This window comes from Symphalangus syndactylus, chromosome 7 (assembly GCF_028878055.3).
Source record: "Symphalangus syndactylus isolate Jambi chromosome 7, NHGRI_mSymSyn1-v2.1_pri, whole genome shotgun sequence".
NCBI classification, from domain to species: Eukaryota; Metazoa; Chordata; class Mammalia; order Primates; family Hylobatidae; genus Symphalangus; species Symphalangus syndactylus.
This window is the reverse complement of record NC_072429.2, coordinates 69,950,801-69,969,157: the sequence shown is the minus strand read 5'-3', so window position 1 is coordinate 69,969,157 and position 18,357 is coordinate 69,950,801. Positions and strand designations below refer to the sequence as shown.

General features: G+C 40.3%; 1 protein-coding gene across 16 annotated transcripts in view; it reads left to right on the top strand.

Annotated features, from left to right (window-relative positions):
- Positions 1-18,357, top strand: part of SPIDR (scaffold protein involved in DNA repair) — a 522,838-nt gene that overhangs the window by 457,371 nt on the left and 47,110 nt on the right. For all 16 annotated transcript variants that reach the window (XR_010121893.1, XR_010121891.1, XR_010121892.1 and 13 more), the window contains one exon: positions 4,770-4,910. Coding sequence is in view for 13 of the 16 variants with exons in the window: in XM_063643327.1 (XP_063499397.1) it covers positions 4,770-4,910 (141 nt within the window). In the remaining 3 variants the exon portion in view is untranslated. The remainder of the gene's footprint in view (positions 1-4,769; positions 4,911-18,357) is intronic.

Genomic DNA, 18,357 nt, shown 5'->3' with positions numbered 1-18,357 from the left:
AAAAGATATGGGTGTAAGAAATAGCAGCTCCAACATAGTAGAGCAGCAAAGGGGAACCCCCAGATTTTGTGCCAAGAGATCCCGGGATGATATTGTGCCCAAGTATAGATGCTGACCCATCCAGATTGGGGCACAGTAGAAGGATCCAGAAGAGCTCTTCAGGGTAGAATACCTGTGAGGTTCAGCATCCTAAGAGAAGATCTTGGTAATTGACTGAGGTTTAGGGTGGATTTTGTGATGAGTACATAAAAAATTAGTTTTAAAATTAATATAGGGAGCCAGGTGTGGTGGCATGTGGCTGTAATCCCAGAGCTTTGGGAGCCAAGGTGGGAGGATTGCTTGAGGCCAAGAATTTGAGAACAGCCTGGGCAACATAGCAAGACCCTGTCTCTACAATAAATAAATAAATAAATAAATGTATATCAGAAAAGAAATTATGTTTTATTATATTAAAGCCTATAAATTTCCTTATATGTTGATGTAATCCATATATTTTGACATGTGGTATTTTTATTATCAACTAGGTCAAATATTGTCTCTTTTCTCTGTGATTTCCTATTTGACCTCAGAGTTGAAAAAAACGTGAAATTGCCAAATGTAAGAAGATGTTTAAAATATATATTTTTCTTGGTTTCTCATTTAATTATATTTTAGGCAAAGAATGTGTCCTATATGATAAGATACTTTGAAATTCATTGTGACTTGCTTTATGGCCAAGTGTGTAGTGAGAATTAATTAATTAGAGAGAGAGAATCCATGTCACCCCTGCTGGGGTACACTGACCAGATCATAGCTTACTGTAGCTCCCAACTACTTGGCTTAGGTTATCTTCCTGCCTCAGCCTCCTGAGTAGTTGGGGCTACAGGCACACACCACTATGCCCAGTTTATTTATTTATTTATTTATTTATTTATTTTTAATTTTTATTTTTCTTGAGACGGAGTCTTGCTCTGTCCCCCAGGCTAGAGTGCAGCGGTGCAGTCTCGGCTCACTGCAAGCTCCACCTCCCGGGTTCATGCCATTCTCCTGCCTCAGCCTCCCAAGTAGCGGGGACTACAGGCGCCCGCCACCACAACCGGCTAACTTTTTTGTATTTTTAGTGAAGAGGGGTTTCACCGTGTTAGCCAGGATGGTCTCAATCTCCTGACCTCATGATCCGCCTGCCTCAGCCTCCCAAAGTGCTGGGATTACAGGCATGAGCCACCGTGCCCAGCCAATAATACTTTCTTAAAATCCATTTTGCTTACCATCAAAACCACCTTTTCGGCTTTCTTTTGATTAATATTTGCCAGGAACATTTTTTTCTGTCCTTTTACTTTGAACCTTTCTGTGCTTTGGAAGGTTTTCTGTCACCAGTTTATTGGAAGACATTTTTTCTTCCTTCAAACAACATGACAAATTCTGTCTTAGACATGTTTAAATATTTTTGTTCTATTTCTAATATGCAAGGACTTTATCCTTTCACATATCACTTTATATTTTCTTGGCCATGTAATGTTTTTTCTTTATGTTTTCCTTTTTGTTTTCCTATATTTCTCATTCCATTTTTTTTCCTCTAGTGATTAGGAGGTTATATTCCCTGTTTCTGTTCTTTGGTGATTATCCTTGAAATTGTACCACATACACTGCGCTTAAGTTAATATCTTAACTCCAGGCTTAGAGTGATATGAGGACTTGGGAACATTTGAGCTCCAGTCACTGCCCATTTGATTTCATTGCTATCCATTTTCAGTTTTTTAGCTCTACACCTTTAATATTATTGATTGTGTTGTTATTCTATCCTGTGTTTATTTTGGGTTGTTTGCATTTTTGCTCATTAGTCTTTCTTGTATCTCAGGCCTTTATTCCACGATAATTTCCTTATTCCTAGAGTACATAATTTAGAAATCATTTTATTTGTTTTTTGAGACAGGGTCTCACTCTGCCACCCAGGCCGGAGTGCAGTGGCACAGTCGTAGCTCACTGCAACCCTCAAACTCTTGGGCTCAAGGGATCCTCCCGCCTCAGCCTTCTGAGTAGCTGAGACCACAACCGTGGGCCACCATACCCGGCTAATTTTTTTATTTATTGTAGAGACAGGGTCTCACTTTGTTGCCCAGGCTGATCTCGAACTCCTAGGCTCAAGTGATCCTCTCGCCTCAGCCTCCCAAAGTGCTGGGATTACAGGTGTCAACCACTGCACCTGGTCTAGAAATCATTTTAGTAATTAGTAAATTAGTAAATTAGTAAATACGTCAGGTTCTGTAGTTAGAAAATGTTCCTAGTTTTTCTTTGTCTAAAAATGTCCCAGGCCAGGCGGGGTGGCTCATGCCTGTAATCCCAACACTTTGGGAGGCCGAGGCAGGCAGATCACTTGAGGCCAGGAATTCGAGACCAGCCTGCCCAACATGGAGAAACCCCATCTCTACTAAAAATACAAAAATTAGCCAGGTGCGGCAGTGGGCTCCTGTAATCACAGCTACTCAGGAGGCTGAGGCAAGAGAACCACTTGAACACGGGAGATGGAGGTTGTGGTGAGCTGAGATCGCTCCACTGCACCCCAGCCTGAGCAGCAGAGCAAGACTCCATCTCTAAATAAATAAATAAATAAATAAATAAATAAATAATCCTTATTTTACCATCATTCTTGAAAGGAGTTTTGCTGATACAGTTCTGAGATGGCTTTCAGAATTCTGAAAATATTCCTTGTCTTCTGGCTTCATTCATTGCTCTTTAGAAGGTTGATTTAAGTCAAATCTGTATTCCTTTGCAGATGTACTGTCTTCTAAATCTTCTCATTGTGTGTGCTTTTAAAATCTTATTTGTGTGCTTCTTGCTTTTAACAGCTCATAGTTTTTGGTATTCTCTAGTTTCATTACAGTGAGTATATTGGTTGGATTTCCATTTAGTTGTCCTGCTTGGTATTTGTTTGGTCTTTTTCCCCCGCTTTGTTTTTGTTTTGAGACAGGATCTTGCTCTGTTGCCCAGGCTGGAGTGCAGTGACATGATCACAGCTCACTTAAGCCTCAACCTCCCGGGCTGAAGTGATCCTCCCATCTCAGCCCCTGAAGTAGTTGGGACTATGGGTGTGCGCCATCACACCCAGCTAACGTTTTTTAAGTTTTTCCTAGAGACGAGATCTCACTACATTGTCCAGGCTGGTCTTGAACCCTTCAGTTCAAGTAATCCTCCCACCTCGGCCTACCAAAGTGCTGGGATTACAGGTGTGAGCCACTATGGCCAGCCCCACTTGGTATTTGTTTTTCTTCCTGTATCTTAAATCAGTTGGGAAAAATTCTCAATCACTGTAACTACATATTATTGCTTCCCCTCCTCTGTCTTGTTTTACTAAAATTCCTATTAGACATGTTAGACCTTCTCGCTCTCCTCTGTATTTCTGCACCTTCTCTCATGTTTTTTTCCTCTCACTTCTTAAGCTATATTCTGAGTAATTTATTCAGATTTATACCTCAGATCTCATATATACACTTTTCAGATGCATATAGCCATTTGTTACACCTACTCAATGAATATTTTTATTTCAATAAATGTAGCTTTCCTTTTTGAAAATGTGATTTCATCCTTCTTCAAATCTATCAAGTCATTTTATGTAGTTTCTTGTCTCCTATTCATATTTTGGGGACTTTTTACCTCTTTAAAACAGTTATTCTGTATTTTCTATTCATTAATTCTAATATCTCAAGTCCCCAGCAGGTCTGGTGTTATTTCTTTTGACTATTCCCACATGATGTTTTGTTTCTTTGTGTTTGATTTTTATTTGAGCACATCTTTGTTTGGTCTTATTCCATGGTGAACTAGCAATCCAAGTAAAGGTGCTTTTTTTCAGACAGGATATATTTTTGCTTCTCTTGCAAACCAGCTGGCCCTGTGGGCCTGGAAGACTTCATTAAGGAGCCTACAGTTCTTGACCCTTTTGCCAAGGCAGCACTTAAGGCTCCTGGCTTCATCTGTTCTCCTCCAACATGTGTTTTTTTCACATTCTTATCTTTAGAATAGTTTTTATGTCCATTTTGTGATGTTATTTACTGACTATAATTTCTTCAGCCTCCATGAAATGTTTTCTCAGAATATGTCATTTTGTGATAAATAAACTTCATTTACTTCAGTTACAAAATGAGAGGATTGGAAATTCAGTCATAAATAGGCTCTCATGAATAACATCATCTAAACTTAAAAACTGGAGGGATTCCCATCATGTCGCTGGCTGTCCATCATGGCTGTGTTGCTGCAAGCTGGGACACCAGGTTTTATCCTGCTGGGATATGCGTATCTCTGAATGTGTACTGTCTCAGAGAATGCCTCTTATTGTTGTTCTCATCATAATGTTATCCTGCAGCTTTTCTCAGTATTGAGCATCCACACAAAACAAATATTTCTTTCATGGGAAACAGGGTAAAAATGGAAAAAGGAGGCTCTGTTTCTAGTTAATATATGTGGTTTAAGAGAATGGTCATCTTGATGTACTTTTCAGCCATATTTGGCTTAGGTTTTAGTTTCATGCCTATGGATGGTGGTTCAAACACCTGCATGCACACATACAGAAAGGATGTCTTGAATTTAACGTTTTTTTTATCCTGACTCACCCATTTAGGAAGATGACTACAGTGGATTTCTTTTTTTCCCCCCTTGGTTTTTCTTTAATTTCTTTAAATTATATTGACCAGTCACAGCAGTATATAGTGGCTTTCTAATGAAGAAGAGGGAAATCTTGATCTCTGTGTTAATCCAAACTGCCTCCTCAAAGAACAAATGTGAATGGTTTTTTACAGAGCCTGCCTTCTGGTACAAGATGCCTGTGGAATGTTCGGTGAAGTGCACTTGGAGTTCACCATGTCGAAGGCAAGACAGTTGGAAGGGAAATCTTGCAGCCTGGTGGGAATGAAGGTTCTACAGAAAGTCACCAGAGGAAGGTGAGAACGTGCAGGAATGGCATCCAATTTGCTACGATTGTTAGTTCTTTTTGTTAGTCTTTTGTCTCTAATTTTTTTTTTTAAATTAAAAGGCAGTAAACCAGGATCTTAGAGTTTGCCCATAAAACAAGACCAGGAGTTGAGTGGAATCTATAAAGTATCTTTAGGGGAGGAATTGTAATTGACAACAAAAAGAATTAGGCAGATTTCATGATTCATAATTTTATTAAAAGAAGATTAAAATGTTATATATGTGTTTTAATTATGAAGATCTGTCTTTTGTAAGTGTTTTTTTCACTATAACAATAAAGCATCTTTGGGTGGTAGGTTGTATAAATGAAAATCTAATTTAGTGAAAAGACATTTTGTGAGCTTTAAGCAAAATTCTTAAGTTGTCATGTCTTTGCACTTTCCAAAGTGTAAGCAAGCAAGGTGCCAAGTTTCATGGCACCTCGCCCTAAAATGTTGTTTTTGATAGGCAGAGGTGGAGTGTTACAAAGATCTGGCCTATCTGTGCCTGTTACATCTCCAGTAATCATTCTAATCTATGAATTAGGGGGAAAAAAAGGAAACATTTTTAATGGAACTATCCAGTCATATAGTGAATTGGGGGTTTTCTCAGTCTTCTTGTTATATCTTTTCTTTAAATTGTGTGTTATTTTAGCTCTCTTGTTGATGTTTATATTAAATTATAGTAACATCTGAGCTGTAACAATATTGGAGGGAGAAAAAGTCCAGTTCTGAGTGTATGATATTCTGCTTTTGGAACATTTATTGGTAGTATCCTCCAGTAGTTTGCATCATGACCACTCTGGCTGTGGCCATTCTAAATGGTGAATGTTTACTGAGCATTTCCTTGACTGAGCTCAGTAGGCATTTAGCTCTCCCACAGGCCTTGACTTTGAGTCCTGTCTCTCTTTCCCGTGGCACCGTACTGCTGAGTGACAGCTCTGCCAAAGAGCTTGTTTCCTGGGAGACATATACCCTGTAAGCCCTTAGTAGATAAGAGCACATTTTTATTGATCTGTATAGCTATGTTTTGTTTTGGTTTGGTTTGGTTTTTGGTTTTTGTTTTGTCTTGTTTTGTTTTTGAGGCAGAGTTTCGCTCTTGTTACCCAGGCTGGAGTGCAATGGCGCCATCTTGGCTCACTGCAACCTCTGCCTCCCAGATTCAAGCGATTCTCCTGCCTCGGCCTCCCAGGTAGCTGGGATTACAGGCATGCGCCACTACGCCCGGCTAATTTTTTGTATTTAGTGGAGGCAGGGTTTCACCATGTTTGTCAGGCTGGTCTCAAACTCCTGACCTCAAGTAATCCACCCGCCTCAGCCTCCGAAAGTGCTGGGATTACAGGCGTGAGCTACCATGCCCGGCCAGCTATGTTTTATGATAAATACTTGCTCTTGTTTGTAAACAGGCAGCTATATTATAATTTAATTGCATTATGTATTTGGGGAATGCAATTCATCCAGATATTTGGAAAGCATGTCTAGATATGAGAAAAGCTTGGTTGGGTCACATGAGTCTTACCCTTATTAAGACTGAACCTCATTTTAGTCCTCATTAGAATATTCATTGTAGGCCAGGCATGGTGGCTCCCAACACTTTGGGAAGCCAAGGCAGGCTGATCGCTTGAGGCCTGGAGTTTGAGACCAGCCTAGCCAACATGGCAAAACCCCATCTCTACTAAAAATAAAAAATAAAACTTAGCTGGGCATGGTGGCATATGCCTGTAGTCCCAGCTACTTAGGCTGAGGCATGAGAATTGCTTGAACCCTGGAGGCAGAGGTTGCAGTGAGCTGAGATTGCACCACTGCACTCCAGCGTGGGTGACAGAGCGACACTCTGTCTCAAAAAGAAAAGAATATTCATTGTAAACATTTCAGACTCACAAGCATCTGAAGACTAAGTGTAGTTATGGTAACCATCAGGGCCGTTTAGAGGCGAGGGCTCTTTCACTCAGCTGCCACCCACCTGAGCCTGGCAAGGACACGAGGGGGCTCCCGCCACAGGATGTTCCAGCTGTGCTCCAGGCCAGAGGCAGCTGTTCTGGCTGGAGACTGCAGGACATAGCATCTTACGGAAATACTGCTGGGGAAGGACACAGCCAGACAGGACCTGGGAATCTTTGTCTCTCTAAAGGCCCTGTTCTTTCACCATTCTTCTTTATAGCCATACATGTACCTAACATTTAATCTAGTTTTTGTGGTTGGCACTAGAAGCCTTACTGTCTATAACATTTACATGGGAAATGTTTTTGCCATGGGAAATGCATTGAGTAGTCCAACAAATTCATTTACTGATAAACTTTTGAACCTCCTTCCTTGTTAAAGTTGGTGACTAATATTTGATGCTTTTTTAGGTTGGGATTAATTATTTTATATATTTAATTATATTTTGCCATGCAAAACATCCAAATAAATGTTTAGATCGTGTTCTTGTTCTTTTGGAAGCTATATTTCTTCAAAACAAATTATTAAATAGTTTTGGAATGCAGGATGTTATAATTGCTTATTAGTGACATCATCCATCCATGGCCCAGTAAACACAACATTGTCTCTCTTTTTTTTTTCCAAATTATTGTGTTTCATAGCAACTCTCGTAAACTTTAACAAAATACACTTCTCATAAACCTTAACAAAATATACTTCCCCAAATTCAAGCTAAAATGATTAATTTTATAATTTCAGTATCTAATACAGAAAATAACCTTTTCCCAATTGGAAGATAGTTATATGTTTGGGCTAAGTCACAGAGCCTCTTAGATCTGGCCTACCAGATCTAAATTTCATCTGATCCACAGTTCTGGTGATGAAACATCACTCAGCCCTACCCGCTGTTGAATGGCTGTGTTGCAGGGGACTTGTGACCACAGAGCCACCAGGCAGGCACACATGCTGCCAGATGCCTATGCAAGGAGCACCGCTCCAGCCATCTGCTTTGGTCCAGAGGCTTGCAGAAAAACAGCAGCATAGCTTTTGTTTCTCTGACAGACTAATTTTTTGGATTTGAGTGTCTATGTCGACTGGTCAGAGGAAGAAGAGTCAGAAAAACAGCCTGAGCTTCGGTTTAAAAACTGTACAGTTTTCACAACAGTGCCAGTCTGATGTATGCTCACCGCAGAACAAGCAGCATGGCCTGTGCTTCCTTCCTCTCCAGGGCACTCCTGCTATTCCTCAGTGACTCTGCTAAGGGCCACCCCCCAACCCACCCTCAACCACCGACCCCTGTCCTCCTAAGTGGCCTGTGCGGCACTTTAGTAGGCCAAGCAAGCTGAGAAGTCACATGGCTTTGGTGTCATAATTCTGTGTGTGAACTTTATTTTTTGTTGCTGTTTATTATATGCTTTTATTTGCATTTGCCAGGGCAATACTGAGAAAAAGAAAAGAAATTCCCTGAAATATGTTAACCTAGTCATTTTATGTAGTTTCTTGTCTCCTATTCATATTGTCTCCTCATCATAGGTATAGAAACTATAGCTAACAAATTCTTTTGTGGGGAGTGGGGAAAGGAGACCTCTTTCAGTTCAAAAATCTGGTATTTATTTCCCAACTTGTTAAAACAACCACAGAGTCCAAAATATATTATTAATTTATAGTACTATTTTCTGTAGGCCTCTTGAAGGGCCCTTTTACAGTAATGTACTGGAGAAGCTCTTACTGAAGAGCATTTTGTCAATACTCAGTGTCTACAGAGGGTGCTGTCTGAGTGTTGAGAATGACAAAGGAAGCAACTGACATGGTCTTTGACCTTGAATTGTGTCCCTTTCAACCCAAAACAGGACAGGCAGAAGTATTAGAGTAGTTAATGATTCAGTTAACTAGATCTTAGCTGACTGATCTCAGAAGGTTTCATGAAAGAAGTGAGAACAAATGCTTTAAACATCTTGATCTAGCAGAAAGAAAAGTGTCTCTAAATTGGTGAGATGTTATCTGTGGAGACAAACGTAGGATTTAGAGAGAGAGAGATGCAAAAGGGGAAGTAAGAGGGTTTATTCAAGAGAGATTATGACTGGGTGCAGTGACTGATGCCTGTAACCTAGCACTTTGGGAGGCCAAGAAGGGCAGATCGCTTGAGCTCAGGAGTTCGAGACCATCCAGGGCAACATAGTGAGACCTCCACCTCAAAAAAAAGAAAGAAAGAAAAAGTTAATTCACTCACTTATTCAGTAAATATTATTTAGTCCCTCTTTGTACTATGCTCCCAGCTAGTTGCCATGGTATTGAGCTGTGTGCCAGATTTGGGGGATTTATCCCAAACCAGAATATACTGAGGTATGAAGTCTGCTAGATAAAGCCTAAATCCTATTATTAGGGATTTTGCATTGGTTCCCGAGAAATGAGCGTCAATATGAGTTTTTGAGTGAAGAAGAGAAGAGGTCATAAACACAAAAATGGAGTAAGACTGTCTTTACTCCTGTACCTACAATAGATGGGAAATTGAGGGAGAGATTGGGATAGGGCCACAAGGCTGGAAACTTTTCCCACAGTTGAAGGAAGGAGAACAGAGAAATGGTACATAGGGAGCTCTCAGGAGCTGTGGCACATGCCAGGAGCACAAAACAGCTCACTTCCTCCACACTCAGGGCAGCATGGGAGCCAAGGGGAGACTCAGAAGGATAGCTGGTGATGCAGCACCACCTAGCAAGCACCCACAGAGAGCGAAGGCTCAGAGCACCCACTTTGGGCTCTTACAGAAGAGGGCCTGAGAGGTGGGGTGACTGACCCAGGGTCCACCAGCCAGCCCAGCTGTGACTGGGCAGGATGCTGGGGCCTTCAGTCTCCCACGGGACCTTCAGTCTCCCTCAGAGCCCATCACGTTCCATCCAGCTGAGTGAGACTGGGGTACACCAAAGTCCTGGAGAGGGAACCGTTAGGAATCATTCCACACAAGTTTACTGGGCTGGGTTATTTATTGGAGAATCATTTCAGAGGCTCCTTTAACAGGAAATGTGTAGTGGTAAGAGCTCTCCTTGGGTAAGAAACTTCAATAGTAATTTACTTCCTTTGATTTTCCTTCTTCAAAAAGGCCACCCTTTTAAAAAGCCACACACTTCCCTTGGGGTTTGAGGTCCAGAATCTCTTTCTTAATTGCTATGCTTAGAAACCCTGCTTCAAAGGACATTTCTAGGAATTCTTTCATGATTTTGAAAAATAAAATTGTTCCTGGTGACTTCACTGAAGTTTCTGAAAGGAGAATAAAGTATCACTTAAGAAAGAGTGCTGGGCCGTGCTCAATGGCTCAAACCTGTAATCCCAGCACTTTGGGAGGCCAAGAGGCAGATCACCTGAGGTCAGGAGTTTCTAGCCAGGCAGGCGTGCCACATAGTGGCATGCACCTCTAATCCCAGCTACTCGGGAGGCTGAGGTAGGCGAATCACTTGAACTGGGAGGCGGAGGTTGCAGTGAGCCGAGCTCACACCATTGCACTCCGGCCTGGGCGAAAGAGCAAGACTCCATCTCAAAAAAAAAAAAAGAGAGAGAGAATGTGAATCTTGAGACCAGGACTGCTCAGAGCAGCAGCACTAGACACCTTCTACCTGAGCAGCATGCTGTTACTTCAAGCCCTTCATCAGTTTAGAAGTATGTTTTGTGTTTTCCCTATAGTTTTTTTTCTTTCTGCCAAATGTTACCTCCTGCTAGTATTTTAAGTCAAAATTAAATTTTATTATCCTTTAAGACTGGATTTTTTTTGGCCAATATTTAACTATTGTGAAGTATCTCTTTGTAAGGTCTTCTGCTAAAATAATGCATTCTAAGCATCCGGATTGCAATTTTTTTTTTTTAACATAGAGCATTTTAGAAGGTACAGTAAGCTCTACAAAACATATTCTTTGGATTGGTTACATTTTAGGAAGATGAAGTCTGTTTTCCTGATTTTTGTTTAATCGCTTTATTTCTGAGTGTCTTTTACTATAAACTGACAATTATTTTTACTAGTGAGCCTAATCAAAGATTAATAGAGATCGTGACTTATTTTAAAGGAAATATATTTTTTAAATCTAAGGTCTTAGTCCCAAGTCACACAAATCATTATTAGAATTTATAACTCTCTAAGGCTTCAACTATTTCTTCACTTCCTTATATATTTGGTTGCTTTACTTTGAACACATTAATTGATTCTTATACAAGGAGTCTTTATCTTAATAATCTGCTTAAAATAATTTTGATAATGTGTATTTTGCATAAGAACAATGAAGAAAATCAGAAGTTGAAAAGTTGAATCTTTAATTTACAAAGACTTATTTTCTCATTAGAATAATAAAGGAGTGTGTAGAAATACAGTAACCCGAGCAATATTATACTTCCAAGCTTTAGTTTCTTCATTTTAATCAGCAGCTAAACAGTCATGAATCTTCAGTGATTTAATTAAGGAGGGAAAAAAGGAGAAATTTATGTGCTTAGGCCAGAAGAATATGGGATATAGCACCAATAGTAAAATTCAAAGGGATACAGTTAAACCAAGGTGGTCATTGTCCTAAAACATCACCCCAATGCAAACAGAGTAATAGAACTGGAAGTAAAGGAAGGAAACATCTTTAAGAGAAGACATGAAATGGGCCATAAAAGAGGTTTTTATTACGTCCAAAGTGAACTAACTAAAAGGAGCATGCTACAACATGGAGGGACCTCAAAAACATGATGCTAAGTCCAAAAAAAAAAAACAGACTCAAAAGGTCTCATGCCTTGTGACTCCCGTATTGTGAAATGTCCAGACCAGGCAAATCTATGGAGACAGCAAGCAGATGGGCTGCCAGGGCCTGAGAGGAGAGGAAATGGGAGTGACTGCTAATGGGGTTGGGGTCTACTTTGGGATATGGAAATATTCTGCAATTTAATAGAGGTAGTGTGTGCACAACATTCTGAATGTACTAAATACCACTGAATTGTGTACTTTAAAATGACTAATTTTATGAGGTTTTAATTTCCTTTAGTTTCTTAGTATAATTTTATATTATATTAATTTTACCTCAAGTTTAAAAAAGAAAAATGAACTGAATGTCTAGAAAGTGCTTATGCTGTTATGAAAATAACTACAAATATTTCATAAGTTTAGTTGGAAAAGAATAGTTTCTCAATGGAACTTCTGGGCATAATTCCACATATATCAAAAAGGTATAACATAAGGAATAGGGGCTCAAAAAGGAAATGCCAGTTATTAACCTTGGCCAGTAAGGGTATTTTGGGGAAATAAGAACATGGATTTGTTTATTAAAATGGGCACCCCTCTAAACCAGCCATCACTTTTGTCTTTCAGTGGAAGATCTCTTATCCTTAAAATAAGAAACCCGATTTTATATCCACCGTATGTAATCTACTTTCACTATCAATGAGAGTGAAAATCAAGAGTGATTAAAGCATGCAAAGGGAAGACAAGGGACTGTGATCAGGCTTGGAACACCCATCTGTTTGATCACGGGAAGGAGGATGAATGAGAACCACAAACCGTCTGAGAGATTCTGTTTGAACTGTGTAGGCTAAGCATTAACAATTCCCAGCATTCCTGCCCTGAGTACCTACCTTTCTACTACTGAAGCTAAAACTATTTAAAACTTTTAGACTATACTTACCACTACTCAACAAAAATAAGCTCACATTATTGTCAATTAGATAAAAGTTCTGCGTTGACTACAGTCTTCTGTATGTTGCTATGGCTTCACTTATTCATCCAGCAAACAGCACCTTAGCATGGGCTTGTGAAGTCATAGCTCCTGCCCTCAAGGCATTTACACTCCAGAGAGCAGCAGGTTAATAACACTTTTGCTGTAGTGGGTGAACATCCCCCTCATCTGCTTTGGTCAGCAGGGGAGGAGCCCTTTGGCTGGGACTCATAGGTTCTAGTTTCTAGGCAGAGGCCCGTGGGAAAGCACTCAGAGTAAAATGACCTTACCCTCCACCCATAAACTTATATTCCCAGTGCAAGTTGAGCATCCCTTTTCTGAAATGCTTAGGACTAGGAGTGTTTCAAATTTCTGATTTTTATGAATTTTGAAATATGTGCATTATACGTACTGGTTGAGCATCCCTAATGGGAAAATATGAAATCCAAAGTACTCCAAAGAGCATTTCCTTTGAGTGTCACATCAGTGCCCAAAAAGTTTTGAATTTCAGATTAGGGATACTCAACTTTGGTCAGACCATCTTTTGACCAAAAATAGGCTGCTGTTCAGGGCCAAGTGTTATTTTTGTATCCTCTATAGCAGTTAGCACAATGTTCAATAAAAACCCAATTTGGCCGGGCACGGTGGCTCACACCTGTAATTCCAGCACTTTGGGTGGCTGAGGCAGGCGGATCACGAGGTCAGGAGATCGAGACCATCCTGGGCAACATGATGAAACCCCGTCTATACTAAAAATACAAAAAATTAGCTGGGCATAGAGGCGCGTGCCTGTAGTCCTAGCTACTCGGTAGGCTGAGGCAGGGAGAATTACTTGAACCCAGGAAGCAGAGGTTGCAGTGAGCCAAGATCACACCACTGCACTCCAGCCTGGGTGACAGAACAAGACTCTGTCTCAAAAAAAAAAAAAACCTGATTAATAAATGATGAAATCTGAACCTAACTGTTAAAAATTTTTCTTGGCTATAAAAACAAATTTTTTAGAAGTGTTCTCAAAAGTGATTTTATTCTTCCTCCCTCACTCCACTACCTACTCCCACATAACCAAGGAACACAGTATAACCGAGTTAGCTCTGAATTATTTGACTGTGTGGGCCAAGCTTACTCAAGGGGACTTGCCGGTTAAAACAACAACAACAACAACAACAACAAAAACTTCTAGGAGCATCCTGATCACTGAGGGGAGACAGCTGTGATTCAGCACTGATTCACAGCTCTGGCTATCTTGGTTAATACATTGGTTATTAAATTTGCTGGTTGATTGGTACTAATCCCATCCTTAGTTATCAACAAGGATAAATCTACTTCCGAAAGTTGTTAGGAGAATTTAATGAGATCACATTCATAGAAGTACCTTGTGCAATGTAAACCACCATGTAAGAAGTTGCTTTTCCCTTCTTCCTCAGACTTTCTCTTTCTACTTAACTGAAAAAGTAGAAATCCAGCCAGCACTGACCCAAGACTTTGTTGTCTTGTTTTTACAAACAAAATGGGTAGAGGAAAGAAATCAGAAGTAATTTAGAAAAGTGATACAGTTTGAAAGTGTTCCGTGTTTTTCCCAAGGAAGAATATAAATCATCCAGTTGGACATTGCTAGGCATTGTCAATTACCCGATAATGGGAAAGAATGGAAATGAACCCAGTGGGATTTGTACAGAGAGATTTAGTTAAAACAGGGATAAAAGAAACCAAATGGGCCGGGCGCCCATTACAGGCTCATGCCCATAATCCCAGCGCTTTGAGAGGCTGAGGCAGGTGGATCACCTGAGGTCAGAGGTCCGAGACCAGCCTGGGCAACATGGTGAAACCCTGTCTCTACTGAAAATATAGCCGGGCATGGTGGCAGACGCCTGTAATCCCAGCTATTTGGGAGGCTGAGGCAGGAGAATCGCTTGAACCCTGGAGGCGGAGGTGTCAGTGAGCCAATCACGCCATTGCACTCCAGCCTGGGCAACAAGAGTGAAACTCCGTCTCAAAAAAAAAAAACAAAAAAAAAACAAATGGAAGATCAGCTGATATGACAGCATAAAAACAAATACCACTTATTCCTCCAGGTTAGTAATTTAACTAGTTAATGTACCTTGCAGCACAGTAAGTCTAGAGTTCAGTAAATGGGCAGGGTTTTGTTTTATTCTTTTTTTAATCATTTCTTCTCTTAAAAATATTTCCCCCACCCTACCCCTCACTGTCCTTCTTACCACAGAAATCATAATTATCTACCAGTAGGAGGTCAGTGGTTTTATTCATTTATTTTATTATTTTTTTTTTTCTGAGACACAGTCTCCCTCTGTCACCCAGGCTGGAGTGCAGTGGCGGAGATCAGTGGTTTTAAGACTTTCAGTTTTTTTCTTTCTTTTTTTTTTTTTTTTTTTTTAATCTCTGCTCACTGCAACCTCCACCTCCCAGGTTCAAGCGATTCTCCTGCCTCAGCCTCCCGAATAGCTGGGACTACAGGTGCACACCACCACGCCCAGCTAATTTTTGTATTTTTAGTAGAGACGGGGTTTCACCATGTTGGCGAGTATGGTCTCAATCTCTTGATCTCATGATCTGCCCACCTCGGCCTCCCAAAGTGCTGGGATTACAGGTGTGAGCCACCGCACCTGGCCCTGTTTTTCCTTAATAGAAATCTGTTCAGGCACGATGGCTCATACCTGTAATCCCAGCACTTTGGGAGGCCAAGGCAAGAGGATCACTTGGGTGCAGGAGTTCAAGACCAGCCTAGGCAACATCTCGAGACCTGTCTATACACAAGGAAAGGGAGAGAGGGAAGGAAGCAAGGAGGAGAGAGAAGGGAAGGGGAAGGGGAAGCTTACAAAACAAATTATGTGAAGTTGTTTGTTCTGGAAGGTGGATGAGTTGGGCCACCATGGCTCCCCACCCAGCTCCTTAGGAGTCCAGCAGCATAGTCTGAAAGCATCTGTTGTGGATTAATTGCTCATATAAACATTTCACATATTCCATAGTTCTTTCTTCCTCTTGGGTTAATAGCTTGCGGCGGTAGTTGCTATCATGGGGACACTGGGTAGCAGTATGATTCAGAAGCAGAATAGAAATGTTCCTGTATTAATCTCAAATTAAAACTCCAAATATTTACTTTAAATATGCTATTATTAGCTGAATTCTCAAAATTGGAAAATCTTACAGATTTGAATTTTGGAAAAAATAACTTAAATCTTTATAATTTGCCAAGAAAATCTCTCTGTTAATATGGAATGCTGAAAGTGGAAAGAAAAGAAAGCTTGAGTGTCACTAGAGTCACTCTATTTTTTTCATTTTACCTTCAAACTAGCTAATAAATTAGATCATGGTATTTACTTTTTAGATAAGACCCTGAAGTTCACTGACATTAAGTAATTTGGATTCCTGTATGTGAGCTGGGTCTTAAGACAGGTGCACCAAATTCCAAAGTCTGATTTTCGGTACTACAGCTGACATTTAATTATTTCCAGTTTTAGGGAAATTCATTTCTATAAATTTCTCATTTGTTTTATAGTTATAACCCCTGGTCCTCAAAATAAAAATCTCATTATTTCTTGTCAATGATGTTGATATTAATTTAGATTCTTGGTATTTTCCACTGTTTTTGTTAAACAACAGCAATAAACTATCTATAGTAGGATTGTCTTGAGTAACCAGGAGTATTAAATCCATGGTAAATAATTACACTGCCTGCTTTTGGTTTAGTTAGGGTTCTTTTTTTTTTTTTTCAAAGTTTACTTAGATACTTATTAACAAAAATAATTAGCTTTTAAAAAAGATTAGTGCGAAAGTAATTGCAGTTTTTGTCATTACTTTTAATGTCATTACTTTTAGTAGTTTTCATTACTATTAAATAAAAGCAAGATCATTTACTTCTCTTTCTCAAGCCACCAACAACGGTGTAGGTTGTGATGAAGCCATTGAACCTGGACCATACATTTGTAAAAGGCCTCAGATTAGGACTTTCAGTATGATCCATAAATGCAATAATAATATAGCCACTGCTTTTGTTGTTGCTGTTAACAGAATTAACATAAATTATAACAACAATTTAATAATCTCTCTTTTACCTTTTACCCACTGGATATTTACCCCAGTAAGTAATCTTTCACATCTTTCTCCACGAATGTAGACATATCTATAAACAAAAAGATATGATTTGCGTTTTTCACTTAATTTTACCAGGATGTCCCTCTCCTGATAGATATTCAGATTGTTTCTGGTGTTTACCACTTCAAAGCAGTGCTGCAACACACTTCCTTGTATATCTCTGTCTGTACCTCCTTTATGTATTGAGCTTATATTTTAACCTTCTTTACTGTGAAATATAACAAGCATATGAAAGAGGGCATAATTGTAGATTGTAAGAAATAATAAGTGAATAAATAAAGCTCACTCATTAAGCCACCACTGTAATTCAATAAACATGGTGGGTATGCAGAAGCCACCTGCTGCCCCCACACTGATCCTAAAGATCTTTACACTTCTGAGAGTGTTTCCATGTTTTTCTTTACAGTTATACTACTTTTTATACATCTTTAAAAACATATTTAGGCTGGGCACAGTGGCTCACGCCTGTAATTCCAGCACTTCGGGAGGCCAAGACAGAAGGATCACTTGAGGCCAGTTCGAGACCAGCCCTGGGCAACATAGTGAGGCCTTATCTCTACAAAAAATAAAAAATTAGCTGAGTGTGGTGATGCACACTTGTAGTCCTAGCTACTTGGAAGGCTGAGATGGGAGAATCACTGGGTGACAGATTGAGACCTGGCTCTCAAAAAAAAAAAAGTGTGTGTGTGTGCATATAGGTTTACCTGTTTTTGAACTTTATGGAAACAGCATCATGCTTACGCATTCTTTGTGTTTTGCTTTTATTTTTTTTGAGACGGAGTCTCGCTCTGTTGCCCAGGCTGGAGTGCAGTGGTGCGATCTTGGCTCACTGCAAGCTCCGCCTCCTGGGTTCATGCCATTCTCCTGCCTCAGTCTCCCGAGTAGCTGGGACTACAGGCGCCCGCCACCATGCCCAGCTAATTTTTTGTATGTTCAGTAGAGACAGGGTTTCACCGTGTTAGCCAGGATGGTCTCGATCTCCTGACCTCGTGATCCGCCCGCCTAAGCCTCCCAAAGTGCTGGGATTACAGGCGTGAGCCACCGCGCCCGGCCGTGTTTTGCTTTTTTTGCTCACTAGAGATGCCGCGGCCCCAGCTGCACACAAAAGGACCCTGGTGTGGGGGACCCTTACAAAGGAGGACGGAAACAACATAGTTTTAAACCAATAAACCTTGTAAGATTCTTCTGTCTATTGCAGGTAGCTCCAGTTTATTCGTTTTCATTCCATTTTATGCATTTACCACAGTCTGTTTCTTCATGCAGTTGTTCTAGGCATTTCCAGCCACTGCTGGCAGCGGCAGGAGCCCTTGCTATGTATCCCCTAGGGCACAGGTGTGCACATCGTGGGGGTGGGGTGTTCCTCACCTTCAATGGATAATGCTAAACTGTCTTCCAGGAGCGGAGTTCAGCCTCCATTCCTATTAGCATAGTAGAGCTCCTGCCGCTTTGCTGTCTTTCCATTATTTGGTACGCTTTAGGTGTCTTTTTCATTATCTTTTTTCCGGCCTGCATTTTTTTCAACCTAGTAGGTCTGTAGTGGAATTCACTGTGGTTTAAATTCCAGTTCCTGATTACTGCTGAGGCTGAGAGCCTTTTGCTGTGTATTTCCATTTGTGTTTCCACTTTGATGAAGTGCTATTCAAGTCTTTTGTTTATTTTTCTTTTGGGGTGTTGAGCTTTATATATTCTGAGTAGTAGTCCTTCATTGGTTGTATATAATTTATGTGTTGTAGGTGGCT